Raw genomic sequence first — 27,988 nt, forward strand, 5'->3', positions numbered from 1 at the left:
GCCCGGCTAATTTTTTATTTTTAGTAGAGATGGGGTTTCACCATGTTGGCCAGGCTGCTCTCGAACTCCTGACCTCAGGTGATCCACCCGCCTCAGCCTCCCAAATTGCTGGGATTACAGGCATGAGCCACCGTGTCCAGCCTCACAACCGAGCTTTCTGAACCTGGAGGACAGGCCAGGGTGGGGGGGCCACTGCAGCCGGACGTGGGGACACCCGAGCCGCCGTGGCCTCCATGGAAGCCGTCCTCTGCTTAGCCAGTCCTTGGCTGGAGTCTGCAGTTAGATCACACTGCCCCAGTTAGCATGCCTTTAAATTTAGCTTCCTCCCCCCAGCCAGGGGACTCCGGGATTGAGGGGAGGAATGCTGGCTCTTTCGAGGAAGAACGCTGCATCACTCATTCTGCAACCAGTCGCTGTCTGCCCGGCCATTCTCGATTCCTTGAGCGAAGGGCCTCTTGGGGCGAGCTGCTTTGGGTGCCTTTGCTGGGAAACCCTTGCCCCATCTTCCTCGTCCTTAAGATGCAGCCGGGCAGGTTGTTTTCCAGCCACGCTTGCAGGTTTCATCCGTGGAAACTGGGTCTGTGTCACATCCAGCCTTAAAAGCTTCCCAGCTGGGTGAGGTGGCTCACGCCTGTAATCCCAGCACTTTGGGAGGCCGAGGCGGGTGGATCATCTGAGGTCAGGAGTTCAAGACCAGTCTGACTAACATGGTGAAACCCCGTCTCTACTAAAAAAATACAAAAATTAGGCCGGGCACGGTGGCTCATGCCTATAATCCCAGCACTTTGGGAGGCTGAGGAGGGTGGATCACGAGGTCAGGAGATCGAGATCATCCTGGCTAACATGGTGAAACCCCATCTCTACTAAAAATATAAAAATTAGCCAGGCATGGTGGCAGGCGCCTGTAGTCCCAGCTACTCGGGAGTCTGAGGCAGGAGAACGGCGTGAACCCGGGAGGCGGAGGTTGCAGTGAGCAGAGATCAGGCCAATGCACTCCAGCCTGGGTGACAGAGTGGAGACTCCGTCTCAAGAAAAAAAAAAAAAAACCCAAAAATTAGCTGGGTGTGGTGGCACGCACCTGTAATCCCAGCTACTCGGGAAGCTGAGGCAGGAGAATCACTTGAACCTGGGAGGCGGAGGTTGCAATGAGCTGAGATCAGGCCACTGCATTCCAGCCTGGGTGATAGAGTGAGATTCTCAAAATAAATAAATAAATAAATAAAAATAAAAATAAAAGCTTCCTATGGCTCCCACTAAGCTCAGTGTGCCTCCTGGTGCTTTGTCACCTCTGCGGTCCAGTGGCTGTCACCTCTCTGCTCCCAGCTTCTCCCTTGTCTCCCAAAAGCTCAGGCATGTGGCAGCCACAGGACCTTTGCACATGCTTTTCCTATCTCCTAGTACTACGTCCTTCTCCTAGCTCTTCTCAAGGCCAACTACTTCTCTGCACTTTCAGCTTCTCCAAGAGACCCTCCCCGGCCACCCCACAGTGGTCACCCTTAGTTACTCTCTATTGTCAAAGCCAGAATCCCCACCTGTTATCCTGTCTCACTTGTCATTGTCAATATCCCTCCGTCCTTGCTTCCCATGACAGAATATATCTTCCTAGTGAGGGTAACGACCAGCCCTGGGCCTGGCAACCATTTAGGTCTGGAGCCTGGCACATAAAAGGCCCTTACAGAAGCAGATGAGAGGGTAAAGTCTGAGGAAGGAGGTCAGGCATGAAGGCTCACGCCTGTAATCCCAGCACTTTGGGAGGCTGAGATGGGAGGATTGCTTGAGCCCTGGAGTTGGAGACCAGTCTGGCCAACATAGTGAGACGCTGTCTCTACAAAAAATAAAATAAACTAGCTGGGTGTGGTGGTGCATGCCTGTAGTCCCAGCCACTCACGAAGCTGAGGCAGGAGGATCACTTGAGCCTGGGAGGTTGAGGGTGCAGTCAGCTATGACTATGCCACTGCACTCCAGCCTGGGCAACAGAGCAAGACACTGTCTCAAGAAAAGAAAAGAAAAGAAAAGATCAAGTAAGGAGAACAGGAGATATACATTATTCCGGAAGACCAGCCATGTCTACTCAAGAGCAGCCCCTAAGTCTCTCCTCCAGGATCCCTCTTCATCCTCTCATGACGTCATGCTCTAACTCAGGGCTCAGCAAACTGTCTCTCTAAAGGGCCTGCTGGTCTCTGTCCCAACTACTCAGCTCTGCCATTGCAGGGACACCATAGATAACACAGAAGCCAAAGACCATGGCTGCATTCCAATAAAACTTTATTTATGGACATGGACATTTGACTTTCATATTACTTTTCTTTTTTTTTGCTTTTTTTTTTTTTTGAGCTGGAGTCTCGCTCTATTGCCCAGGCTGGAGTGCAGTGGCGTGATCTTGGCTCACTGCACGCTCCACCTCCCAGGTTCATGCCATTCTCCTGCCTCAGCCTCCCGTGTAGCTGGGACTACAGGTGCCTGCCACCACGCCCAGCTAATTTTTTGTATTTTTAGTAGAGATGGGGTTTCATCGTGTTATCCAGGATGGTCTCGATCTCCTGACCTCATGATCCACCTGCCTCAGCCTCCCAAAGTGCTGGGATTATGGGTGTGAGCCACCAAGCCTGGCCTTTCTTTTTTTTTTTTTTTTTTTGAGACAGAGTCTCACTCTGTTACCCAGGCTGGAGTGCATTAACGTGATCTCGGCTCACTGCAACTTCTGCCTCCTGGGTTCAAGCAATTCTCATGTCTCAACCTCCCAAGTAGCTGGGATTACAGGCATGTGCCACCACACCCGGCTAATTTTTGTATTTTAGTAGAGATGGGTTTCATGTTGGCCAGGCTGGTCTTGAACTCCTGACCTTAGATGGTCTGCCCACTTTGGCCTCCGAAAGTGCTGGTATTACAGATATGAGCCACCATGCCTGGCCTCATATGACTTTTCATATGTCATATAATATTGATTCCATTTTCCTCCAACTATTTACAAATGTAAAAAAACGACTTTAGCTGGAGGAGTTGTGCGGATACAGACAGCAGGTTGGACTTGGCCCTCAGACTGTAGTTTGCTCTCCCCTGCCTTCTCACAGTCTTTATTTTCTTATAAGTAGGTGCCTTTTTTTTTTTTTTTTTTTTTTTTTTTTTGAGACGGAATCTCGCTGTTTCGCCCAGGCTGGAGTGCAGAGGCGTGATCTTGGCTCACTGCATCCTCCGCCTCCCGGGTTCAAGCTATTCTCCTGCCTCAGCCTCTTGAGTAGCTAGGATGACAGGCACGCGCCATCACACCTGACTAATTTTTGTATTTTTAGTAGAGATGAGGTTTCACCATATTGGCCAGGCTGGGCTCGAACTCCTGACCTCAAGTGATCTGCTCGCCTCGGCCTCCCAAAGTGCTGGGATTACACGTGTGAGCCACCAGCTGTATTTTTCAATCTGTTAAATTAAATGTGCTGATACTCATGGCATGTAATACGCTCTCAAGAAGTGTTTAAAAAAATAAAACCCAAAATATATAAATAACGCTCCTCAACTCAGCAATGAGCCCCTCAAGGGTAAGTATATTCTTGTTGGTATGAATAGCAGCTGATATTTATAGGGTGTTTTACTGTGTGCTGAAGACAAAGCAATATAATGTCCCACTCCTCAGGGGTTGCTGTTGCTGTTTTCAGGTATTTACCTCCATAGTTCCAAGTAATGTGTTTTACACTTCCCTTGATTTATCAGTTGGATGTTGTCCATTGACTTCCTATTCCAGAAGGTCAAGATTTAGCTCTCTTAGGCATTCTGCTCCCCCAATAGTTAAATCACAATTTTTGCTTAAATGAAAATTCAGTGCTTATAGTATATATATTAATATAAATATTATTGACAGTGGGGCAATGTATACTAAGAACATTATTTTCTGGGACCTGCTTTTTTATTTCCCTGGAGTTAGTCATTGCCTTGGTTTTATGTGTCTGTGACTCTTTCCCCCAGCCTCTCCACCAGAACTGACATCTCCACTCAGGACTGGTTGCTTCTACTGCCCAGCTGTGATCTGGGCCCCGCTCTTCTTCGGCACAAGGGGATTCTTGGATATGGCTCCGGTTTCTTGGGTGTGGGTCTCCCTGTTTCTTGGTTTGGTACCTTGTTTTAGGAATGTGCACCCCCTAGGGTTTCCAGAGAAAGTGTTTTCCTCCTACTTTCCTGGGTAATTAGAGGTTTGGCTGACAGTATTGTGGGTGGATACTTTTCTTTTGCCCCATGTTTTCCAGCTTCTAGTCTTGGGCAGCTGAATGATCAGAAGTTGTCCTGTTTCCTCATCCTTTGCCTGTCCCATGGTTAATTTTTCACTCTCTCTTTCTGGAAGCTTGTAGAATCTTCTTGTTCCCTACATCCTGCACTTTCACAGTGGTGGGTTTGGTGTGGGTCTATTTTCAACCATTGTGCTGAGTACTTGGTGGGCTCTTTCCTGTGTTCTCTTCCTGGCAAACTTTCTTGAATGATATCATTGGTGATTTCTTCCACTTGGGTTTCTCTGGTGTCTTTGTGGAACACGTTATTGTCATAGGGTGGACTTCTTGGATTGATGTTCTCATTTTCTTGTCTACCTTCACCCCCATCCCCTCACTTTCTACTTTTTCTTCCAACCCTTCTATTGACATTTTGACTATTAAATTTTTTTTTTTTTTGAGACAGGGTCTCACTCTGTTGCTCAGGCTGGAGTGCAGTGGTGCAATCACAGCCCACTGTAGCCTCGACCTCCTGGGCTCAAGTGATCCTCCTGCCTCAGCCTCCCAAGTAGCTGGGACTACAGGTGCCTGCCACCATGTTGGCTAATTTTTTTGATTTTTGGTCTCACTATGTTTCCCAGGCTGGTTTCAAACTCCTGAGCTCAAGCAATCTGCCTGCCTCAGCCTCCCAGAGTGTTGGGATTACAGGCATGCACCACCACACCCAGTGACTATCAGAGTTTTAATTTCCAAGAGCTCTTTCTGGTTCTTTTATCGTTCCTCTTTAAAAGACAAACTTGGCCATGTCCGGTGGCTCACGGAGCTCAGGAGTTTGAGACCAGCCTGGGCAACATAGTGAGACCCCCATCTCCAAATAATATGTAAATAAATAAAAGAATGTCTTGGCCCAGTGCGGTGGCTCACACCTGTAATCCCAGCACTTTAGGAGTCCGAGGCTGGTGGATCACCAGAGGTCAGGAGTTCGAGACCAGGCTGGCCAACATGGTGAAACCCCATCTCTACTAAATATACAAAAATTAGCTGGGCATGGTGGTGCATGCCTATAATCCCAGCTACTTGGGAGGCTAAAGCAGGAGAATCGCTTGAACCTGGGAGGTGAAGTTTGCAGTGAGCCAACATCATATCACTGTACTCCGGCCTGGGTGACAGAGGGAGACTCCATCTCAAAAAATAAAAAATAAATAAGTAAATAAATAAAGGCAAACTTATACTTGTTTCCTGGCTGTTAATCCTCTATGATCCCTCTGAGGTAAGATGCATATAGGTTTTGTTTTTTTCTGCTCTGTGTTTGAATCAGGAACATAAGGATTTTTCTAGAACTGTTTTCTTCTGCCCTCTTTGTCTCTGCTTCAGGTTACTTTTCTCTTTGTGGGTTTTGGTCTGTCTGTTGACTAACAATTACGATGGAGTGCTACAGAGCTGACAGAAGCCTCCTCACCACAGGGCAGCTTCACTGTGGGGTGGTTGGCGAGTGGGGGTGGCGGTCACTGGGCAGGAATCCCGAAACATTCACAGCATCTGGAAGGCTTTTCTCATAGCCTGGCATCCAGCGCTCTAGAAGCCACAAGAGGTTAGGCATCTGGGGTCACTATTCTGTGTGTGACTTTAATGGCCTGGGTTTTTTACTTTTTTTATTTTTTTGAGACAGAGTTTCGCTCTTATTGTCCAGGCTGGAGTGCAATGGTACAGTGTCGGTTCACTGCAATCTCTGCTTCCCAGGTTCAAGTGATTCTCCTGCCTCAGCCTCCCAAGTGGCTGGGATTACAGGCATGTGCCACCAAGCCTGGCTAATTTTTTTTTTTCTTTTGGTAGAGACGGGATTTCACCATGTTGGTCAGACTGGTCTTGAACTCCTGACCTCAGGTGATGCACCTGTCTCAGCCTCCCAAAGTGCTGGGATTACAGGCGTGAGCCACCGTGCCCGGCCTGTTTTTTTTTTAAGGCAGGGTCTCACTCTGTCGCACAGGATGGAGTGCAGTGGCGTGATCATAGGTCAGTGCAGTCTCGACCTCCAGGGCTCAAGTGATCCTCCTGCCTCAGCCTCTCAAGTAGCTGGGACTATAGGCATGCATCATCATACCTGGCTAATTTCTTTTCTTTTTTTTTTTTTTTAGAGATGGGGTCTTGCTATGTTGCCCAGGCTGGTCTCAAACTCCTGGGCTCAAGTGATCCTCCCGCCTCAGTCTCCCAAAGTGCTGGGATTACAGGCATGAGCCACTGCACTTGGTCTTAATAGCCCATTTGCACAGCCCCTCATCCCTGCCCTCCATGGCGCCTGGGTCCCTGTGCCTGAACCTTTCTGTGCAGTAAGCATTTTAAAATGCATTTTCTTACTGAATTCTCCTCACAGCTCTCTGCACAGTTGGGGGCTACCAGTTTGACCCCAATTTTATGGAAGCTTAAGGCGGTAACATGAGCTGTCCCCGCACTCCATAGCTGATAAGTTAAAGGGCCACGCTGTGACTAGAGCCCAGAATCACCCTGACTGTGTGAAGTGACGGCTTCTGGCTCATCCTTGGGTGCCCCAAGGAAGGCAGTGAGTGTTTGCTGATTGTCTACGGAATAAATGTCAACATCCTCAATGGGAGAAATAGGGAAACCACATGAATGAAGGCCCAGCACACATCACAGGCGTTCAACACACAGACGGAATTAATGGGCAGCTGAAAGAACAGGAGTTGAGGCCGGGCGTGGTGGCTCATGCCTGTCATCCCAGCACTTTGGGAGGCTGAGGCAGGCAGATCATCTGGGGTCAGGAGTTCGAGACCAGCCCAAGCAACACAGTGAAACCCCATCTCTACTAAAATACAAAAAAATTAGCTGGGCATGGTGGCGGACGCCTGTGGTCCCAGCTACTTGGGAGGCTGAGGCAGGAGAACGGTGTGAACCCGGGAGGCGGAGCTTGCAGTGAGCCCAGATTGCGCCACTGCACTCCAGCCTGGGCGACAGAGTGAGACTCTGTCTCAAAAAAAAAAGGAAAAAAGAAAAATAAAATGTGTCTTGTAAGGTCATGAGAAGAATTAAATTAGATAATAAGCACACAGTAAACAGGTGATGAATCAATGTCATTATAATACCAAGTGAAGAAAAGCAGGAAGCAAGATGGTAAAAATGACCCACTCATAAACAACAGGGCATTAAAGAATAGAGAGGGGGATGGCCAGGCGTGGTGGCTCAGACCTGCAGTCCCAGCACTTTGGGAGGCCCAGCACTTTGGGAGGCCGAGGCGGGCGAATCACCTGAGGTCAGGAGTTCGAGACCAGCCTGACCAACGTGGTGAAACCCCATCTCTACTAAAAATGCAAAAATTAGCCGGGCGTGGCGGCAGGTGCCTATAATCCCAGCTACTCAGGAGGCTGAGGCAGGAGAATTGCCTGAACCCAGGAGGCAGAGGTTGTGGTGAGCCGAGATTGCGCCACTGCACTCCAGCCTGGGCAACAGGAGCAAAACTCTGCCGTCTTCAGAAAAAAAAAAAAAAAAAAAAAAAAAGGAAAGAAAGCAGAAGGGAAATGGAGTGTTCACAGTAGCTGATTATTTTGTGGTTGTTTTGTGATTGTTTTGTGATTGTTTTGTTTTCCTTCTTCCATTTTTCTGGGTTGTCCAAGTTTTTCATAATGGGAAAAACCCAATTCATGAGTAAAAACATTTATGTGGAAAAACACATGTAACAAAATTTGCCGTCTTAATCATTTTTTATTTTTATTTATTTATTTATTTTTGAGACAGAGTGTCCCTCTGTCATCCACACTGGAGTGCAGTGGTGCGATCTTGGCTCACTACAACCTTGGTCTCCAGGTTCAAGCGATTCTCCTGCCTCAGCCTCCTGAGTAGCTGGGATTACAGGCACCTGCCACCACGCCCGGCTAATTTTTGCATTTTTAGTAGAGATGGGGTTTCGAACTCCTGACCTCAAGTGATCCGCCCGCCTTGGCCTCTCAAAGTGCTGGGATGACAGGCGTGAGCCACCGCACCCCGCCGATGCTTCCTAATGCATTTCATTTGCAAAATTTGGGAGCGAGCATTTTCCACCCAGAGGTGGCTTCTCCACCTTAACCAGGAAAGCGGGTCTTAATCCGATCACCTGAAACGTCTTCTCAGTCCCAGAAGCTAAACTAGGGAGGCATCCCGGGACAAGACGGGCAACAATCTTTTCCCAAAAGACCCCTGAGCCTGGCCAGGGAGATGCTGCCTGCAAGGCTGACCGTGACTGGGCCGGGGGACTCAGGGCATCTTAGCGGCCGCCTCTCCGTCCTGTCCGTGACCTTGCAGATGCAGGTGACAGCCTGCCCTTCCGTTTTTGTCTTTCCAGTCCCGCCTGCCGGATTGGGTTCCAGCCCTGCCCACACGCCCGGTACATCCCGCCCACACTCACCGATGTCGCCTAGCAACCCGGCTCGCCGCCAGCATCCGCAGCCGAGGTCCCCGCGCTCCAGTTCTCTGGCGGGGAGGGAGAGGGGTGTTGCTTCTCCAGCCCCCTGCAGCCTGGTGTCTTCCCGCCACCAGCCGGCCTGCTCCGGGGACCGCGGCCCGGTGGGACGAGGGTTGCGGAGGACGGGTCAGGAGCGACTGCGTTTCAGGCCCGTGGGCTCCGTAGCCCAGACGGTCCATCCATCTGCACCGAATCCCTTTGCTAACCAACTGCTTGATTTTGCTGTCGCGCCGCCTAAACTTGGTTTTTTGGAGTTGCTAGGAGGGCCGACTTAACTCTTTGTCAGCGGGGCTGGTTTTCAACCACCTGGTGGTGGGAATCCTGTTTGCCTTCCCTGGGAGCCAGGGATGGGAATGGGAACTGTGGGTGGGAGGCTTCTGAGAGCCGCCTCTCTCAGGGCGTAAGGAAGGAAGCGGGGCTGCAGGTACCGCCTGGGGTTCAGAGCAGGGGACGAGGTGCCTCCTACCAGGGGCTGCTGTGATCGCCAGGCCTGCCACGTTGTGCCCCTTCCCCTGTCCCTTCCCTCTGTCCCCACAGTCTTGGCTGGAGTCTCTCACCGGTAACGAGACAGAGACAAATGGTGTTCTCTTTCTTTCTGAGACAGAGTTTCGCTCTTGTTGCCCAGGCTGGAGTGCAATGGCGCGATCTCAGCTCACCACAACTTCTGCCTCCCGGGTTCAAGCGATTCTCCTGCCTCAGCCTTCCAAGTAGCTGGGATTACAGGTGCCAGCCACCACGCCCAGCTAATTTTTGTTTTTTTTAAGTAGAGACAGGGTTTCACCATGAGGGCCAGGCTGGTCTCGAACTCCTCACCTCAAGTGATCCGCTCGCCTTGGCCGCCCAAAGTGCTGGGATTACAGGCGCGTGCCACAGCACCCAGTGGACAAATGGTGTTCTCATAGCCACCAGAAAGAGACACGTCCTTTGGTGTCAGAGCGTGGCTCTAAGCACTGAGGTTGACTCAGTTACTAGCGTCCACCTGGCCTGCCCGAGATCTGGGAATACAGTGGTGATCCAATTGATGGTTGAGAGGCTTCCTGACAGGCAAAGAGTTCACATTCTCAAGGGGAAGACAGATACCAAATCGTTTCAAAGATGCATGGTTTAAAGTCAAGGAACAGGCCAGGCGCGGTGGCTCACGCCTGTAATCCCAGCACTTTGGGAGGCTGAGGTGGGTGGATCACCTGAGGTCAGGAGTTTGAGACCAGCCTGGCCAACGTGGTGAAACCTCGTCTCTACTAAAAATACAAAAAATTAGCTGGGCGTGGTGATGCAGGCCTGTAGTCCCAGCTACTCGGGTGGCTGAGGTGGGAGAATCGCTGGAACCCAGGAGGCGAGGTTGCAGTGAGCTGAGATCGAGCTGCTGCACCCCAGCCTGGGAGACAGAGTGAGACCCTGTCTCAAAAAAAAAAAAAGTGGAACTGGAGTTGACAAGATATCCTCATGGATTGGCCGGGAGCACAGAGGAATCCAGGAGGGCTCCCTGGTTGTGGTGGCTGTCATCTTGGGCCCTGGGCGAATGGCGGTGCTGCTGCTGCGATGCTGACGGAGAGAGGGGCTGTGTGTGGACGGAGTGTGTAGGAAGGGAGGTGAAGTTCCCAAGAAATTTGGAATAGAGTGGAAAGCAGGAGAGAGGGTGTGAGGTGGAGGAGGACGGTGGCCTAGAGGCCGCCTGCCCTCCGGGGAGGCTTAACCAGCAATTCCTGTTGCTGACAGATAATCCCTGCTAGAAGGGGACCCCTCGGTGGCTCCCCACCCCCCTCCTTTGGCCTGGGCCTGAAAAAGCGGTCCCTCCACACCCAGCCCCTGCCACTCCCGTCCCGCCGCCACCACCCTGCATCTGCCTCCTCCCCACTCTGCTCCCCGCCTGTCCCCCCCAAACACTGCCAGGCAAGCCCGGTGGGCTGGAAGCTGTCACGAAACTCTGTGACCAGGTCTCAGCATCTGAACACCCTCCGCCCGCCTTCTGAGGGTTTGGGAATGTGGTGGGGGAAGCACTCTGTGGGCAGAGGCATCTCCCAAACTCAGCATAGTTGCCTCCTCCTCCAGGAAGCCCTCGGGGAGCCTCCGGAGCATCTCACTGTGTGTCTTTAGGATGGGGCCAGGGGAACCCTCAAGGACCGAGGCAGAGAGCTGGGTTATGGGGGGCGTTGAGACGAGTGATTCTCAGCCAGTGTGTCTGTGTTCCCAGGGGACCCTTGTGAGGGGACAGCCTGAGGATGCCCACGGCTTGGGGAGCAGCCACTGAGCAGTGCCAGCCCCTTGGGTCCCTCCCAGTCCATATTTGGGCTGCAGGGTTTCTGGGAGACCCCCACCCAGGACCCTAAGAAGGAGGTGAAGAGCCCAGCATTTGGGGTCACCTGCACCCCGCGGGAAGGACGGCACGGCTCACATAAAAGACAAATGATTTCCTTTATTCCCCCCGCCTCCCAGTTTCCAGGTAGCTCTACAAAGACATTCAGACAGAGCCACACGCAGGCTGTCCTTCAAACACAGAGAAACAAAACTGAGCCAGTGGCTGGAGATCACATCTGCCCAAAGGTGGACTTTTCTCATTCAATGCCATTGGGCAGCTGGCCAAAGAAAAAAACTGACCAAGCGGAAGGTTTGAACAGGTTGGGGTGGGGGCTTAGAAGGGGGTGCCCCCACATCCATCAGTGCCAGGAGGCACCTGCCCACCATGGCCAGCATCCACAGGATGGCGGCCCCTCCCCGGGTCCCCCAGGCATGGGTCCCGGGCCCTGCTCCCACAAGGGGGGGATTTGGGGATGCCCCACCTCAGGGCCAGCCAAGGCCTACATCAGGGAGGGAGGGAGGAAGGATGAAAGCTAAAATCCAGGCCTCAGTGACACATGGCAGAGTGGGTTTTCTCTGTGAAAGGCACTCAGTGGTACAGGGCTCGGGGCCGGGTGGGTGGGGGTGCCTCTGGGCTCCGGGTCTGACTGTCGGGCACAGCTGTTCCCGGGGGAGGCCCAGCCAGGATCCTCACCGCCCGTCGGCTGTGTCCACCTGGCCCTGTGGCCCTCCCGACAGGGGACGAGCCTGGCTCAGGCCCTGCTGACATCCTGGCTGTGGAGGTGGGTGGGGGGTCTATTTGGAGCAGACTGGCTGGGGGTGTGGGGATGCCGGTTGGGAGCTCCCCTGGGCTTGTCCTGCACACGTGGTAGGGCCCCAGAACAGGGCCTGCCCACGTGATTTCAAATCCATGCCACAGAGGCATCCAAAGAAAGTTTTTGTTTGTTTGTTTGTTTGTTTGAGACAGGGTCTCGCTCTGTAACCCAGGCTGGAGTTCAGTAGCGCAATCTCGGCTAGCTGCAACCTCGACCTCTTGGGCTCAAGGGATCCTACGGCCTCAGCCTCCCGAGTAGCTGGGACTACAGGCTTGGGTCACCACATCTGGCTAATTTTTTGTAGAGATGGGGTGTCACCATATTGCCCAGACTGATCTCAAACCCCTCGGCTCAAGCGAGCCACCAAGCTTGGCCTCCCAAAGTGCTGGGATTATAGGTGTGAGCCACCACGCCCAGCCCAAAGGAAGTATTTTAAAACCCCTTCCTACACCACAAGGTGAGTTTAGAGCTAGCAAGACACCCCCGAGTTTAGAATCTGCTTGCTGTACTGCTGGCCCCCTGGCTGTGGGGGATGGAGCCCTCGAGGAGGGGGTGCCACTCCCAGGGCTGGATGGTGTCATTTCTCTAACAATTTAAGCACAAATATTTAAAAAAATTTCTTTTAAGTGACAAAGTCTTCTTCTGTTGCCCAGGCTGGAGTGCCATGGTGCAGTCACAGCTCACTGCCCTCCTGGCCTCAAGGCTCCGGACTCAGCCTCCCAAGTAGCTGGGACTACAGGTGCACACCACCACGCCAGGCTAAATGTTGTGTTTTTTACTAGAGACAGGGTTTCACCATGTTGACCAGGCCAGTCTCGAACTCCTGACCTCAGGTGATCTGCCCACCTCGGCCTCTCAAAGTGCTGGGATTACAGGCATGAATCACCGCGCCTGGCCACCAACCACGCCAAGCTGATTTTAAAAAATATTTTGGAGAGATGGGGGTCTCACTCTGTTGTCTAGGCTGGCCTTGAACTCTCAGGCTCAAGCAACTCAGCCTCCCAAAGTGCTGGGATTAAAGGCATGAGCCACGGTGCCCGGCCTGAAGCGCACGTGTTTTAAAAGAAACCTACAGAGTGTTACTCAAAAGGAAATGACCGTTGTCCAACGTCGGGGATGAAGCAGCCATTGGTCGGTGCGCACACGTCCAGGAGTGCAGGGATGCGAAGGCCCGCAGGTAGGGGAGGCATGCGGCTCACACGAGCCCCTCTCCGCCCCGCCAGCCCCGCTTCTTCTCCCCTGCGCCCTCCTCTGCCTCGCCAGGTCCCCGCTGCCTCTTCCGGAAGCGGGCCCCCAGCCGGCGTCTGGGCGGCAGGAGATCCATGCCCAGGACCTTGTGGGTCTGCCGGAAGGCCAGCATTCGCAGGGCGTGCTGCGGGGCACACACAGCCTGTCAGGACCCCCACCCGCACTGCTCCCTGAGTGCTGGGGACACAGAGGGGCTGGTGTCTGTGGCCACCAGCAGATGGGCCAGGCCTATCCTGTGTCCCTCGAGATACCCATCCCCCGCCCGCACCGCTTTCTTTTTTGAGACAGAGTCTCGCTATGTTGCCCAGGCTGGAGTGCAGTGGCGCAATCTCAGCTCATTGCAACCTCCGCCTCCCGGGTTCAAGTGATTCTCCTGCCTCAGCCTCCCAAGTAGCTGGGATTACAGGCGTGTGCCACCACGCCCAGCTAATTTTGTATTTTTAGTAGAGACGGGGTTTCACCATGTTGGCCAGGCTGGTCTCGAACTCCTGACCTTGTGATCTGCCTGCCTCGGCCTCCCAAAGTGCTGGGATTACAGGCGTGAGCCACCGCGCCAGGCTGACACCGCTTCTTACGACTGCGGAGCTTGGGTCACCGCAGGGCCTGAGGAATGTTCGCTTGGTGCCGGCTGACCACAAGGACTGTTCCAGGAGGCCCCCCACTCCACTGACCACCAGCTCTCTCCGCCTCACTGGAGGGACCCCACATCCTGCACTGCAAGCCATTCCACTGATCCCATTCAAGGCAAAATTCAGAAATGTCAGATCCGATGCGGTTTGGTTTTTGTGCTGCTAGATTTTTCTTATAAACAAATTTGCAAACAAGGTAACCACAGGTGAGGGCTGGGCAGGCCGAGCTGTCGGCCATGGCTGGGCTTCTAGGACCATGGTCAGCGATGTGGGGGAGGACAGTCCCTGCCAGTGAGACCTGAGGTCTGGGCGTCGTTACAGTGGTGGCCTTGGCTCTGAGCTGCCAGCCCCACGCCACCACGCCAGGCTGGCCCTGTCCCCGTGCGCAGTCCTGCCACCCACAGGCTGCCCTCCTGTTCCTGTACATCTCAGTGGGAGGGAGAGAAGGGGGAACCCGGGCCATTTCGGGGAACACTGCACAGCTGTAAGCCGGAGCTGGAGCCTGGGTGTCACCCCTGCCGTGGACTTGGCCCTCCTACCTGGGCGCTGGCGGTCACGTCTTCCCGCTCTTGGAGAGTCATGGGCTCGAGGGCATCTGTCTGGTCTCTCTCGCAGGGATCCTGGAGCCCCGGCCCGTCTTTGTGAGGGGGAGTGGGAACAGCAAAGAAGGCGGGAATGCCCTCGTGAAAGACGGTGACAGGGTCGTCCCTCGACACCATGGGGCCTCAGGGGCCCGTGCATGGGGCTATACTTGCAGCCGTGGCACCTCTGACCCTCAGGCCTCTCTCAGCAGGTTCAGGGTCTCACCCGGGCTCATGGGGGAGTCCTCCTGGCCCCTCAAAGCCTGTTGGGCTGCCAGCACCTCCTGGGCTTCGTGTGTGTGTGCGTGTGTGTGTGCATGCCTGTGTGCACCCATGCATAGGCACATGTATGCTGTGTGTGTGTCCGTGTGCCCATGTGCACGTGCGTGTCTGTGTGTGCGTGTGTGCCCATGGGTGTATGTGCATGTGTGCCTGTGTGTGCACTCGTCTGTGTGTGTGCTCGTATGTGTACCCATGTCTGTGTGTCCATGTGTGCACTGTGTGCCCGTGTGCACTGTCAGTGTGTGCCCTTGTGTGTGTGCATGTGTGCCTGTGTGTGCAAGTATGTCCGTGTGTGTGCCTGTATGTGCACTCATGTCCATGTGTGTGCCCGTGCGTGTGCATGCTTGTGTGCCCGTGTGTGCAAGTACATCCATGTGTGTGCCTGTATGTGCGCTCATGTCCATGTGTGTGCCTGTGCGTGTGCATGCTTGTGTGCCCGTGTGTGCAAGTACATCCATGTGTATGCCTGTATGTGCGCTCATGTCCTTGTGTGCCTGTGCATGTGCGTGCATGTGTGCCCGTGTGTGCAAGTACATCCATGTGTGTGCCTGTATGTGCGCTCATGTCCTTGTGTGCGTGTGCGTGTGCATGTGCGTGCCTACACGTGTGCTTTACATAATGACTCAGGCAGTGGGCCCAAAGCTTTATGCTTCCTTTTCACTTGATATCCTATGTCACTAAAAATGACTTGAAAACACCCTTTTCCGTATCTGACCGCCACCTCTCACATGTGTGTCCTGGCGCGTTCTGTTCCCTCTGCTGGTGTAGAACGCATTGTGCTGGGCAGCTCTGCGCCCTCTGTCATCTGAGCTCCTGGCTGTTCCCTCTGGATAATCTTTGGAGGACAGGCACCGGGGTGGATTTATGCCGGAGTGGCTCTGTGCCACCGCCAGTGGGCGTGGCCACCAGAGAACATGACTGTTGTCTCCTGGGTGGGGGCTGAGCCCTCCCTTCGGGGACCTGCGTGTCTGTGCCCTGCGTGCAGGGTGGTGTCCTCCATGACCGCAGCCCTGTCTGCCTTCCTGCTGGGAGCATGTGTGTGTTGTGGGCCGCTCTCCTGCCTGGGCTGGACACTTCCTGTCTGTGACCGCAGCTTTCTGTGCCACGGCCATGGGCCCTGGTCTCTGCGATTTGCTGCCCACCTCCTGGGCCCTCTGGCCCAGCGACTGACCTGTCAGGAGCGTCCCTGTGGCCACGCACTCCAGGACTCGCCTGACCGCGTCCCCGGGGCCCAGGGGCCCAGCTGCACTGCTCACAGCCTTCTCCACCAGCAGCTCCATGGCCTGGTGGGGACAGAAGAGCGGTTGCTGTGTTTTGGGGGCGTGGCAGCCCCTGCCTGCCCGGGTGGTCCTGGGGTCCCTGGGACAGGAGGCCCCCCTCAGCTCTTTCTCTAACTCCCACCACCCACTGAACTTCCGCCGAGGAGGGTGGCCCGTGGCAGGGCTCTGCCACTTCCTGGCACGGCCACGGGCTGGTTTCTTTCTTTTCTGAGAGCGGAGTCTTGCTCTATTGCCCAGGCTGGAATGTAGTGGCATGATCTCAGCTCACTGCAACCTCCGCTTCCTGGGTTCAAGCGATTCTCCTGCCTCAGCCTCCCATACTGGCTGGTTTCTTCACCCCTCTGAGCCTCAGTTTCCCCGGCTGGTCCAGAGTAACATCACATGCCAGTGTCATGTGCACTGTCCACCACATGGGGCCCGCCTCAGCTGAGGGGAAGGAGCCACCCTATCCCACCGCGTCCCCGTGTGGCCAGTTCCCGAGGACATGAGGGGACAGGGGCAACGCTGGCCTCCCACAGCACTGTGTGGGTGCCTCCACAGTCACAGCAGGAAAACAGGTCTCAGGGAACACAGGCTTTCTCCACGTCAGGACAGCCGCACGCCGGTCACCCAGCACAGAGGCTACTGTGACCTCCTCCCAGGAGTGGAGAGGACGTTTCCCCTAAACAATGGGTGTGAAAGGCCTGGTGCGGTGGCTCACGCCTGTCATCCCAGCACTTTGGGAGGCCGAGGCGGGCAGATCACTTGAGGTCAGGAGTTCGAGACCATCCTGGCCAACATGGCGAAACCCCATCTCCACTAAAAATATAAAAATTAGCTGGTGTGGTGGTGCGTGCCTGTAATCCCAGCTACTCGGGAGGCTGAGGCAGGAGCATCGCTTGAGCCCAGGAGGCAGAAGTTGCAGTGAGCTAAGATCGCGCCACTGCACTCCAGCCTGGGCAACAAGAGCAAGACTCCGTCTCAAAAAAATGATTAAAAAAATAAAAGTAAAAAAGAGACTTAATCTCTACCAAACAAAACAAAACAAAACTAAGAAACGCCTCTGTACCATGCTGCATTCTGGACACTGGGCAGTGGGTGGGTGTGGATGAGGCACACAGGCCCGACAGGAGGGACCACGGGCAAGACACCACTCCAGCGAGGGATGGGGGACGCCTGCAGGGCGGGGGGAGGCCGGGTGTGGCTGGCTGGCTTGTGGCTGGTGGAGAAGGTGTGGGGACTGGGCGGGTTCCCGGGGTCTCTATGGGGAGCACGGGCATGGGGCCTGCTCTGTGAGCCTTGTGGTGCGGGGGTTCTGTTTCTTCTCTTCCCTCCCCTTTCTACCAGGATGGGCTGGGGTGTGGTGTTAGAGCCACAGGGGTCTCCCCTCCGGAGCAGGTGGGTCTGGGCTGGGTCACCCAGAGGCCGGTGCGCAGCCAGGACGGGCAGTCCGGCTTCCGCCCCTCTGCCTGGGCCCCTCTGCCCCGGTGCCACGAAGTCGGGCAGACACTTCACATTTCCCTGGCCAGTCCCGCATTTGCATGTGAGGTTCTGGGTTTTGAATAATGGCAGTCAAATGAGGCTGTGGAGAGGGCCGTCTCCCCCGCAAGGGGACCTCAGGGACTCCCACGCTCTCTCTCAAGCACTAGGTCTCCCACCGGCTCCTTCTCGGGAAAGGGTCTGTCTCTCAGCCTGGGCCTGTCAGGGCCATGGAGGCCCTCGGGGGTCCCGGTGGAAGACCGGGAGGGCCGGGCCGGGAGGTGGAGGGCCGGGCCACCAGGCACTGCCTTACCCAGGCTGGCAGGGCCCCCCAGGTGGGCACGCGCCGGCAGAGGTCCCTCAGGACCCTGATGACGATCACGCATGGCTGCAGGCCGCTGGCTCGAGCCTTCGGGGGAGAAGCACACAGTTAACTTTCAGGGGCTCACGCGGCCACACGGCATGGCGCCGGGCTCTGTCGTGAGCGTGAACCCCACAGAGGATAATAGGGAGCCTGGCTGGCCTCAAAGGCGGCGGGTGGAAACAGTCCACTTCCACATGAGCCCGGTGCCACCAGGCTGTTGAGTGGCCATGAGATGGCAGCGTCCCCACCCCCAGGGCAGCACCTACTTGTTCCACATTTCCCGACCCCATCAGCCAGGAGCCAGTGTTGGTTGTCAAGTCAGTGCTCGGCCAGGAAGCTGATGGCAGGCTTCCCGGTCTGCGCTGGGAGCCCACGGGGCTGAGGCGGCCGCGCCGGGTTGGGCTGGTGCCTCTGAGCTATGTTCCTCAAAGTCACCCCTCTCCCCCTGCTCCACCCCTGCCCCCCTGACCTGAAACCACCTGGCATGACGGAGGGCGGCCAGGGACTCGAGGCACTTCTTGGGGCTCAGGACATCACCTGCGTCAGCCTGAGGCTCCTCGACACCTTCTAGAAGAAAAACCTTGAGGTGTGCGGGGAAGGCGACTCGTCCCGCTCTGCTGTCGACGGGGTGAGGGGCTCAGTTTGGGCACCTCAACCCTTTTTTTTTTTTTTGAGACGCAGTTTCACTCTGTCACCCAGGCTGGAGTGCAGTGGCATGATCTTAGCTCACTGCAACCTCCGTCTCCCGGGTTCAAGTGATTCTCCTGCCTCAGCCTTCCAAGTAGCTGGAATTACAGGTGCCTGCCACCACATCTGGCTAATTTTTGTATTTTTAGTAGAAACGGCGTTTCATCATGTTGGCCAGGCTGGTCTTGAACTCTTGACCTCAGGTGATCCTCCCACCTCAGCCTTCCAAAATGCTGGGATTACAGGCGTGAGCCACCGTGCCCGGCAGGGATTTTATTTTTTATGTATTTAGAGACAGGGTCTCACTCTGTGGCTCAGGCTGGAGTGCAGTGGTGCGACTGGAGCTCACTGTAACCTTGAACTCCTGGGCTCACGTGATCCTCCTGCCTCAGCCTCCTGAGTAGCTGGGACTGCAGGCGTGCACCACCACACCCAGCTAATATTTATTTATTTATTTGTTTGTGTTGAGATGGAGTCTCACTCTGTCGCCCAAGCTGGAATGCAGTGGCGCAATCTTGGCTCACTGCAACCTCCGCCTCTCGGGTTCAAGTGATTTTCCTGCCTCAACCTCCTGAGTAGCTGGGATTACAGGCGCGTGCCACCACGCCCAGCTAATTTTTATATTTTTAGTAGAGACAGCATTTCACCGTGTTGGCCAGGCTGATCTCGAACCCCTCACCTCAGGTGATCCGCCGGCCTTGGCCTCCCAAAGTGCTAGGATTACAGGCGTGAGCCACCGCGCCTGGCCAGATTCTTTTGTTTTTTTTCTAAATGGGGTCTCACTACATTGCCCAGGCTGGTCTCGAATTTCTGGGCTCAAGCAATCCTCCCAGTTGGACCTCCAAAAGTGCTGGGATTAGAGAGGTGGGCCGCTGTGCCTGACCTAAAAAGGGAGTTTTAGAAGCTCACCTCCCCACCACGATGGGCCTGGGGAGGGGAAGCGGGGGCAGGAAAAGGCCGACAGGAAGTGCAGTTTCCTGGGGGGCGGCTCACGGGGCTCTTCTGCCGCTGATCTGTCCTCACAGAAGGATTTCCGCTCACTTAATCACCCACCCAAGCCAGGAAAGAGCCACTGTCTAGCGGCTGCCAACCCTTAACCCGCCCCCACCACCGCGCCACTCCCCAGCCTCCTCTGCATTTGTGTCAGAGCCTTCAGCTAGCGCCGAAAGCCACTCTCTTCCCTACACTGTACTTAGTTTTTAGATGACTATTTGTGAGGACCGATCGTGACTTTCCATTTAATGATTCAAAGGCTCTTATTAAAAAACAAAAAACAAAACAAAAACAAAACAAAACAAAAAAAAACTTAAGCTTTAAAAAACAAATTGGGCCAGGCATGGTGGCTCATGCCTGTAATCCCAGCACTTTGGGAGGCCGACGTGGGCGGATCACCTGAGGTCAGGAGTTGGAGACCAACCTGGCCAACCTGGTGAAACCCTGTCTCTACTAAAAATACAAAAAAATTAACTGGGTGTAGTGGCGCACACCTGTAGTCCCAGCTACTCGGAGGCTGAGGCAGGAGAATCGCTTGAACCCAGGCGGCGGAAGTTGCAGTGAGCCGAGATCGCGCCATTGCACTCCAGCCTGGGCGACAGAACGAGACTCTGTCTCAAAAAACAAACAAAAAATACCAAATCGATTGAAAGAGAAACATCAGTAGGTCATGGCCCTCAGTTATGACCAACAACGATTACGAAGGGGGTGAAAGATGATAGGAGTTTGGAAAACTGCCCTAGAGACTGTTCTGGAAGATTCCACAGCTGGCTGAGACTTCGGGAGCACAGACGTGCAGTGTGTTACTGATGCCTGTCTCCGCTGTGGCCGCTGGCCAAGACCCTCGCTGCCCCTAGCCTGGCCCAGCCCCTCACCCACCCTCCCAGGCCTGGCAGGTCTGGCTTTAAGCCCCCTGATCCCCTGCATTCCTAATCAGTGGCACTGGGACCGCGGTGACTGATGGACAGAGTCAAACTGAGCTTCTGCCATGACCCAGGGGAAATGGCTCAGACCTGTCCTTTGCCACCGGGGCTGGTGTCACCAGGGCCTGAGAAGCAGGTGCCAGCCCTGGGTCAGGGCAAGGGAGGTGACACAGCGTCGCTTGCCCGAGCACGGCCCCTGCAGCCAGGATCTGAGCCCATCTGATGCTGTCACCGACTCGCCTCCTCTGCTGCCCGGAGACCCAGCTCTTGTGTGACCCATGGGGGACAGCAGTGCTGGAGCGTGGCTGCTGTGGCATTTCCTGCTCAGGGTAGAGGCGGATGCTGCCCCAGGCCTGGGTGTGGGGAGCACCCTGGGGAAGCGTGCGGGGGACAGTGGTTGGAAGGAAGGGCTGGGCGGCACCTGGGTCAGTGGAGGGGTCCTCCCGCATCAGAGGTGAGGTGACAGATATGGTGACCTGCATCCTGGGCTCCTCACAGGAGGAGATGACAATGTTGGCTTCAGGGTCGGAGGAGACCTCATACTCATCCTCGGTCACCATCTGGGAGGGGTAAATACAACACAAGGTCACCTTACTGCAGCCCAGATTCATGTGTAAATCAGCCAAGATGTGGTTGGTGTGTGTAAGTTAATCCTGTCAGGCCTCCCACACTTGCTGCCTGGGTGCTGGGCCCTGTGCCCCGTGTCTGGAACCTCCAAGTGACCAAGACACAGCCGCAGCCCTCCAGGAGTGCACACATGTAGAGATATGTACAGACAACCGATCTTGTGATGTAAGGAGCCTCCATATGTAAAGAACACCTGTAATTCAATAACAAGAAGACCAGCAATCCAATAAAAAAATTGGTGAGTGAAATAACCGATACCTGGCAGAAAAAGAAACACAAATGGCCCTTTTTACACAATGACACACATTACCCCATAGTCAGGGAGGAGTAAATTAAAACCATAATGAGATGCCACCGTCTCCTGTGAGAAGGACATAGCTCAAGAGGTCTGTGTCGCAGTCTGGTCTTCCTGTCCATGGTCATCACCCTCCATGCGGCCTGTGCCCACACCTGAGCCTGGCCTCCCACCTGAAACGCACCTCTCTCTCCATCCTCCATCCCTTCCCTTCTCAGGGCCTCCGTGCTGCAAGGCAGCCCCCAGGGGGCTCCGTTGACATTACTGGGGTGGACATTGTCAGCTTCCCCACAGCCTTAGCCATTCTCATGGGGCTCAGTTATTGTCTTTGCCACCGTGCTGCAAGTTTTCCAGAAAGCAGGGGCTGTATCTGTCATGTTGTAGGTGTGCAGGAAATGTGAGATGCAATCATTGAAGTCAGAGCATGTCACTCCCCTGCTCAAAACCCTCCAGCCTCCCCACTTCCCTGAGAATGCAATCCTACCTCCTGGTACGGCCTTCAGGCCTGGCTTGATCCAGGTGCCCCTCATTCCCTCGTGCCCCCCCACCCCTTGCTCTGGGCCTCCTGCTTTTTGGCTTCTGCAGGTGCTGGTCCTTCTATGGGGAACATGGTCTCTCCGACCAGGCACTGCCCATCTGCTGGGCATCCAGTGCCCACTGGAAAAGTCAAAGGAGTAAGGCTGAGTTTTCCCAGGGATGGTGACAGACGCTCAGGAAGAAGGAACAACTCTAGGGACTGATTTTTCATTTTTCTTTCTTTCTTTCTTTTTTTTTTTTTTTTAAGACAGAGTCTTACTCTGTGGCCCAGGCTGGAGTGCAGTGGTGCTATCTCTGCTCACTGTAACCTCTGCCTCCAGGGCTCAAATGGTTCCCCTGCCTCAGCCTCCTGAGTAGCTGGGATTACAGGCGCCCACCACCATGCCCAGCTAATTTTTGTATTTTTAGTAGAGACGGGGTTTTATTATGATGGCCAGGCTGGTCTCGAACTCCTGACCTCAGGTGATCCACCTGCCTTGGCCTCCCAAAGTGTTGGGATTACAGGTGTGAGCCACCACGCCTGGCCCGATTTTTCTTTTTAAACCTAAGATGATCAATGTAAATTCTTCAATGTGAGAAGAGTATATGAAAATTCTCTACAGGAAAAAAATTCAGTTGGCATCTCACAGCCCTAAAATTGAAATTAGGTTTTTGCTTTTCTTATGGATTCCTAGTCTTCATCGCTGCGAATGTTTTCTGTGCAGCTTTCATCATCATTTACTCCTTTTGAATTTCTTTTGAGACTGAGTTTTGCTCTGTTGCCCGGGCTGGAGCGTAGTAGTGAATCACAGCTCACTGCAGCCTCGAACTCTTGGGCTCAAGGGATTCTCCCACTTCAGCTCCCTGAGTAGCTGGGACCACAGGCACATGCCACCATGCTCAGCTAATTTTAAAGTTTTTTGCAGATACAGGTTCTCACTATGTTGCCCAGGCTGGTCTCAAACTCCTGGACTCAAGTGATCCTCCTGCCTCAGCCTCTCAAAGTGCTGGGATTTCAGGAGTGAGCCACCATGCCTGGCTAACAAACTGGTTGGTTTCTAACAGCAATGCTTCTTCTTGTATCTTTTTTTTTTTTTTTTTTTGAGATCCAGTCTCGTTCTGTTGCCCAGGCTAGAGTGCAGCAGCGCAATCTCAGCTCAATGCAACCTCTGCCTCCGGGGTTCAAGTGATTCTCCCACTTCAGCCTCCCACATAGCTGGGATTACAGGCACATGTCACCAGGCCTGGCTAATTTCTGTATTTTTAGTAGAGACGGTGTTTCACCATGTTGGCCAGGCTGGTTTCAAACTCCTGACCTCAAGCGATCCACCTGCCTCAGCCTCCCTGAGTGCTGGGATTACGGACGTGAGCCACTGCGCCTGGCTTAATGCTTCTTGTATCTTAAAGTTGTGTAGTAACAAAGGTCCCCTGCCATCTAGGAGCTCAAGGGGCTGCCAGGAGAGGGCTGGCAGCCAGACGCCAGAAGCAGCGATGAGCGGGGCCCTGACCTTACCTGGAGCTGCCGGGGCAGCTGCTGGGCAATCCTCCGCAGCAGGCTGTGCGTGGGCTTCTCGGAGCAGAGCAGAGCGAGGCGCACGTTCCTGTCCCCACGCAGGAGGAGGCCTTTCGCCAGGATGCCTACCCGCATGACGCCTTTCAGGACCCGAGTCTGGGTGGCAACACTGCTGTGGGGACAAAGCCACAGACATGTGCCATCAGCAGAGAGACGCGGGGTACCCCAGCTGCCTCGCTCCTGAGCTACGGGGACCCTGTAAGTTGCAGAGTCTCTCTGTGCCTCGGCATCCTCATCCATGAAATGGGACCAGGCCGCTCTGTCGGAGGCGCTTGCGGGATGAAATGAGACACCGTGAGATCGATCTCGGAGGTGCTGCCACCGGGCATGCCTCGGCGTAGCCGGGACGAGTGGCCAAACCCACGTTTTCCTTCCTCGTGAGCAAACACTAAGCCTCAGGCCCGCCCCGCAAGGTCTGACGGCTCCAGCGTTCACGGCCTCCGTCACCCTGTTGTTTCGGCTCCACATGGGTTCCAGAGAGGACAGAAAGCAAGGCTGCTTTCTGCCCTTACTTCACAGGGGCCCTTGCTTCACCTAGGCCGGGCATGGTGGCTCATGCCTGTAATCCCAGCACTTTGGGAGGCCGAGGTGGGCAGATCACTTGAGGTCAGGAGTTTGAGACCAGCCTGACCAACATGGCGAAAACCCATCTCTACTAAAAATTTAAGAATTAGCCGGGCATGGTGGCGGGTGCCTGTAATCTCAGCTACTCGGGAGGCTGGGGCGGGAGAATCGCTTGAACCCAGGAGATGGAGGTTGCAGTGAGCCGAGATTGTGTCACTGAACTCCAGCCTGGGAGACAGAGCAAGACTCCCATCTCAGAATAATAATAATAATAATTAGCTGGGTGTGGTGGTACATTCCTGTAGTTCCAGTACTTAGAAGGCTGAGGCAGGAGAATCACTTGAACCTGGGAGGCAGAGGTTGCTGTGAGCCGAGATTGCACCACTGCATTCCAGCCTGGGCGACAAAGTGAGACTCAGTCTCAAAAAAAAAAAAAAAAAAAAAAGATAGAGGGCAGGTTCCTGGGTGCTCCTTGTATTGGGACACTTTGCAACCCACAGGTGCAAGGCTCAGATTTCCTATATGGAGCCAGTACTCTGTGCTCCAGCAAAAGGAAGCCCTCAGGCCGAGTGGATCAGCCAGACCCAAAAGGCCACACGGTGTGCGACCCCATTTCTATGAACTGTCCAGCGCAGGCCAATCCACAGAGACACGGCAGGCACACGTGGGTGCATGAAACAAAATGAGGAGTTTGCTTAATTGGGACAGAGTTTCCATTTGGGAAGATGAGGCAGCACTGGAGATGGACAGGGGTGTAGTTTGCACGTGTGAACGTGCTTCATGCCCCTGAGCTGTGCACTTAGGTTAAAATGCTCAGTGTTGTGTGATGTGGATTTTACCACAATAGAGAAGCATTCAAAGAGTAAAGTGAACCCATAATCCCGGCATTTTGGGAGGCCGAGGTGGGAGGATCGCTTGAGCCCAGGAGTTCAAGACCAGCCTGGCCAACACAACAAGACTCTGCCTCCAAAAAAGTTTTTTTAATTAGTCAGGCGTGGTGGTGGCGCCTCTGGTCCCAGGTACTCCGGAGGCTGAGGCGGGAGGATCACTTGAGCCCAGGAGTTCAAGACCAGCCTGGCCAACATAGCGAGACCCCTCATTGCTACAAAAAGTTAACAATTAGCTGGGTGTGGTGGTGGGCACCTGCGGTCCCAGCTACTCGGGAGGCTGAGGCGGGAGGACAGCTTGAGCCCGGGGCTCTGAGGGTCAGTGAGCTCTGATCGCACCATTGCACTCCAGCCTGGGTAACAGAGTGAGATCTGTTTCTTAAAAAACAAAACAAACAAACAAAAAACAACAAAAAACAGCAGCTGCCAGAGCAGGAAGGACTTTGAAAAAAGGTAACTCCCGCTCAGATGAGTTAACTCCACATCAATTATTTAGACGACGTGGGGACTTTCTCGCTTCCTAAGAATCACAGGAGTTTGGAGCTGATTCACACAGGCGCTCAGTGACATGAACTACTCTGATTACTCAATTACTCCCCGAGGCAGAGAAGTCCGTCAGAATCATGCTCAGCTTTTCCTTTTGCCAATGAGGAAACTGAGGTTTACAGAGACTGTCAATCCCTTGTGAACTATTTTTAGATGCGCCTTCAATAGCAAAAGGGAACGCTAAGGCATTAGAACAGCACGGATCACCCGCTGCAAACCAGCCTCGTTCAGCGCCGAGAAGCTCCAGCTCTGAGACCTGGGAACTTCCCACTCCTGGGGCTGGAAAGCTGCCGCGGGCCACCGATGGCTCCAGGCCCATCAGAACTGGGGGTTCCTGCAGGGTCTCGTCCTGAGGAGCTGACCTCTGTCCTGGCTGAGAGCTGGGCCCTGGGGAAGGGGATCTCCAATGACCTGCGCTTGTCGCCCTCTTCCTCTCGGCGGCCCTGGTCCTCCTCGGCCAGTGTGTCGGACACCAGCTTGAGGGCCCGCTCTGCGTGGGACACGGCCCTCTGCACGGCCAGGAGCTCCTGCTCCGTGGGGTAGATGGTGGCATGCTTGCACATGACATGGCGGTCGTCGCTGGACGCCGGCCGCCGCCCGGGCTGTGGGGAGAGGCCGCACGTGTCAAGGGTGGTCTGTGGGGTCCCTTGGGGAGTGCTGGGCAGGCGGGCAGGTGGGGGCAGGTGGCCGTGGCCAGCCGGGTTACGAGGCAGCAGCGTGGCCAGGTGAGAATCCAACGCACACAGAGAGCCCCGGGGTGGGGAACAGGGAGGTACCTCGGGCTGCCCCTGATGGCTGCAGGAAGCTCGGGTCTGAGCGAAGGAATGGGGGAAACTCCGCCACCTTTGGCCATATTCTTAAATTTCCAGATCAGAGGTTTTTGAGTCAGCCTGGGAACCCCTTTCTTACAGCAATGTGCAAATCCGAGGTTCCCATTGAGGCCGGGCGCAGTGGCTCACGCCTGTAATCCCAGCACTTAGGGAGGCCGAGGCGGGCGGATCACCTGAGGTCAGGAGTTCCAGGCCAGCCTGCGCAACATGGTGAAACCCTGCCTCTACTAAAAATACAAGAGAGCCCGGCGTGGTGGTGGGCTCCCATAGTCCTGGCTACTCAGGAGGCTGAGGCATGAGAATCGCTTAAACCTGGGAGGCAGAGGTTGCAGTGAGCCAAGATTGCACCACTACACTCCAGCCTGGGCGACAGAGCGAGACTCTGTCTCAAAAAAAAAAAAAAAAAAAAAAAAAGGTTCCCATTGAAGCTGGGGGCTCGGGCTGTGGGGACAGGTGCTTCTGAGACGAGACAGGAGTAGCCACAGAGCCATGAGGCTCCCCAAGGGAGGCGACCACCCGGGGCTCCAGGAAGCAGAAGGGATCTCTGTGGCCAGTGGTAGGGGCTGGGGGGTACTGGGGCTCCCATCTGTGGAGTGAGGGGGCCTGGGCCGTGGAGCCCCATCCTCTGAGTACTATGTGGGAGTTGGGGGGAGGCCGGGTCCTCCTAAGGAGGTGTCTGCTGCTCCGGGGAGTGTGAGGTCGCCCGCATTTGCACACAGAGGAAGCTGTACCTACCTGGAGTGGGGCGCTGGTGGGTGGCTCCGGCCTGCCCTTGAGCAGAGGCTGGGCCCAGTCGGGCGGTGCGTGGGGCGGCACGTCCTGGGGTGGCTCCTCCTCCAGCCGCCTGCGGGACGGAGACGAGACAGAGCATGGTCAGGCCAGCAGTGGCCCTAAGCTGGGGGCAAGTCAGAAACACTGGGGCCTCATGCTCCCGGCAAGGAAGGCAAGGCCAAAGCTCTTGCTGGGGCTCCACTGCACTGCATGGGCACCTGCTGTATGCACAGAAGACTGAGGCTGGGACAGCTGGTGTGGGGGGCAGCCAAAGACACCCCTTAGGCAAATGAGGCCCAGCCTGGGCAGCCGCAGCCTTCAGGAGGTCCTGGTCCCCTTCCCAATGCAGACCTGCTGCTGCTGGACACACCAGAGTCAAATGTTACATCAGAAAATGCTCTAGGATGGACACAGGGGACACTGGGGTCAGGGGGACACAGGGGACTCCAGGGGTCAGGGACACAGGGATGCCAGGGGTCAAGGGGACACAGGGGACACTGGGAATGAGGGGACACTAGGGGATCGGGGGACACAGGGGACTCCAGGGGTCAAGGGGACTCACGGGATACCAAGGGTAAGGGGACACAGGGTCATCAGGGGTCAGGAGACACAGGGACTCCAGGGGACAGAGGGACACCAGGGGTCAGGGGACACAGGGGACACCAGGGATCAGGGGACACCAGGGGTCAGGAGAACCAGGGGTCAGGGGTCACAAGGCACACTAGAGGTCGGGGACACAGGGAACACAAAGGTCAGGGGACACAGGGGACACAAAGGTCAGGGGACACAGAGGACACCAGGGGTCAGGGTACACAGGGACACTAGGGGTCAGGGGACACAGGGGACACCAGAGGTCAGGGACACAGGGGACATAAAGGTCAGGGGACACAGAGGACACCAGGGGTCAGGGTACACAGGGACACTAGGGGTCAGGGGACACAGGGGACACCAGAGGTCAGGGACACAGGGGACATAAAGGTCAGGGGACACAGAGGATGCCAGGGGTCAAGGGGACCCAGGGGACACCGGGGGTAAGGGGTCACAGAGGACACCAGGGGTCAGGATACACAGGGACACCAGGGGTCAGGGGGACCCAGGGGACACTGGGGGTTGGGGGACACAGGAGACACCAGGGGTAAGGGGTCACAGAGGACACGAGCGATCAGGGTACACAGGGACAC

General features: G+C 55.1%; 1 protein-coding gene across 1 annotated transcript in view; it reads right to left on the reverse strand.

Moving 5' to 3' along the window:
• Positions 1 to 11,043: 11,043 nt before the first annotated feature.
• ZFR2 (zinc finger RNA binding protein 2) overlaps positions 11,044 to 27,988 on the reverse strand; it is a 68,880-nt gene continuing 51,935 nt past the window's right edge. The window contains exons 11-19 of the mRNA XM_054464781.2: positions 26,772 to 26,880; positions 25,618 to 25,808; positions 23,150 to 23,321; positions 20,620 to 20,758; positions 18,065 to 18,159; positions 17,545 to 17,640; positions 15,665 to 15,776; positions 14,170 to 14,267; positions 11,044 to 13,125 (exon numbers count right to left, since the gene is read on the reverse strand). Coding sequence (XP_054320756.1) covers positions 12,949 to 13,125; positions 14,170 to 14,267; positions 15,665 to 15,776; positions 17,545 to 17,640; positions 18,065 to 18,159; positions 20,620 to 20,758; positions 23,150 to 23,321; positions 25,618 to 25,808; positions 26,772 to 26,880 — 1,189 coding nt within the window. The 3' untranslated portion in view covers positions 11,044 to 12,948. The remainder of the gene's footprint in view (positions 13,126 to 14,169; positions 14,268 to 15,664; positions 15,777 to 17,544; positions 17,641 to 18,064; positions 18,160 to 20,619; positions 20,759 to 23,149; positions 23,322 to 25,617; positions 25,809 to 26,771; positions 26,881 to 27,988) is intronic.

The sequence above is a fragment of the Pongo pygmaeus genome, chromosome 20, assembly GCF_028885625.2.
Source record: "Pongo pygmaeus isolate AG05252 chromosome 20, NHGRI_mPonPyg2-v2.0_pri, whole genome shotgun sequence".
NCBI lineage: Eukaryota > Metazoa > Chordata > Mammalia > Primates > Hominidae > Pongo > Pongo pygmaeus.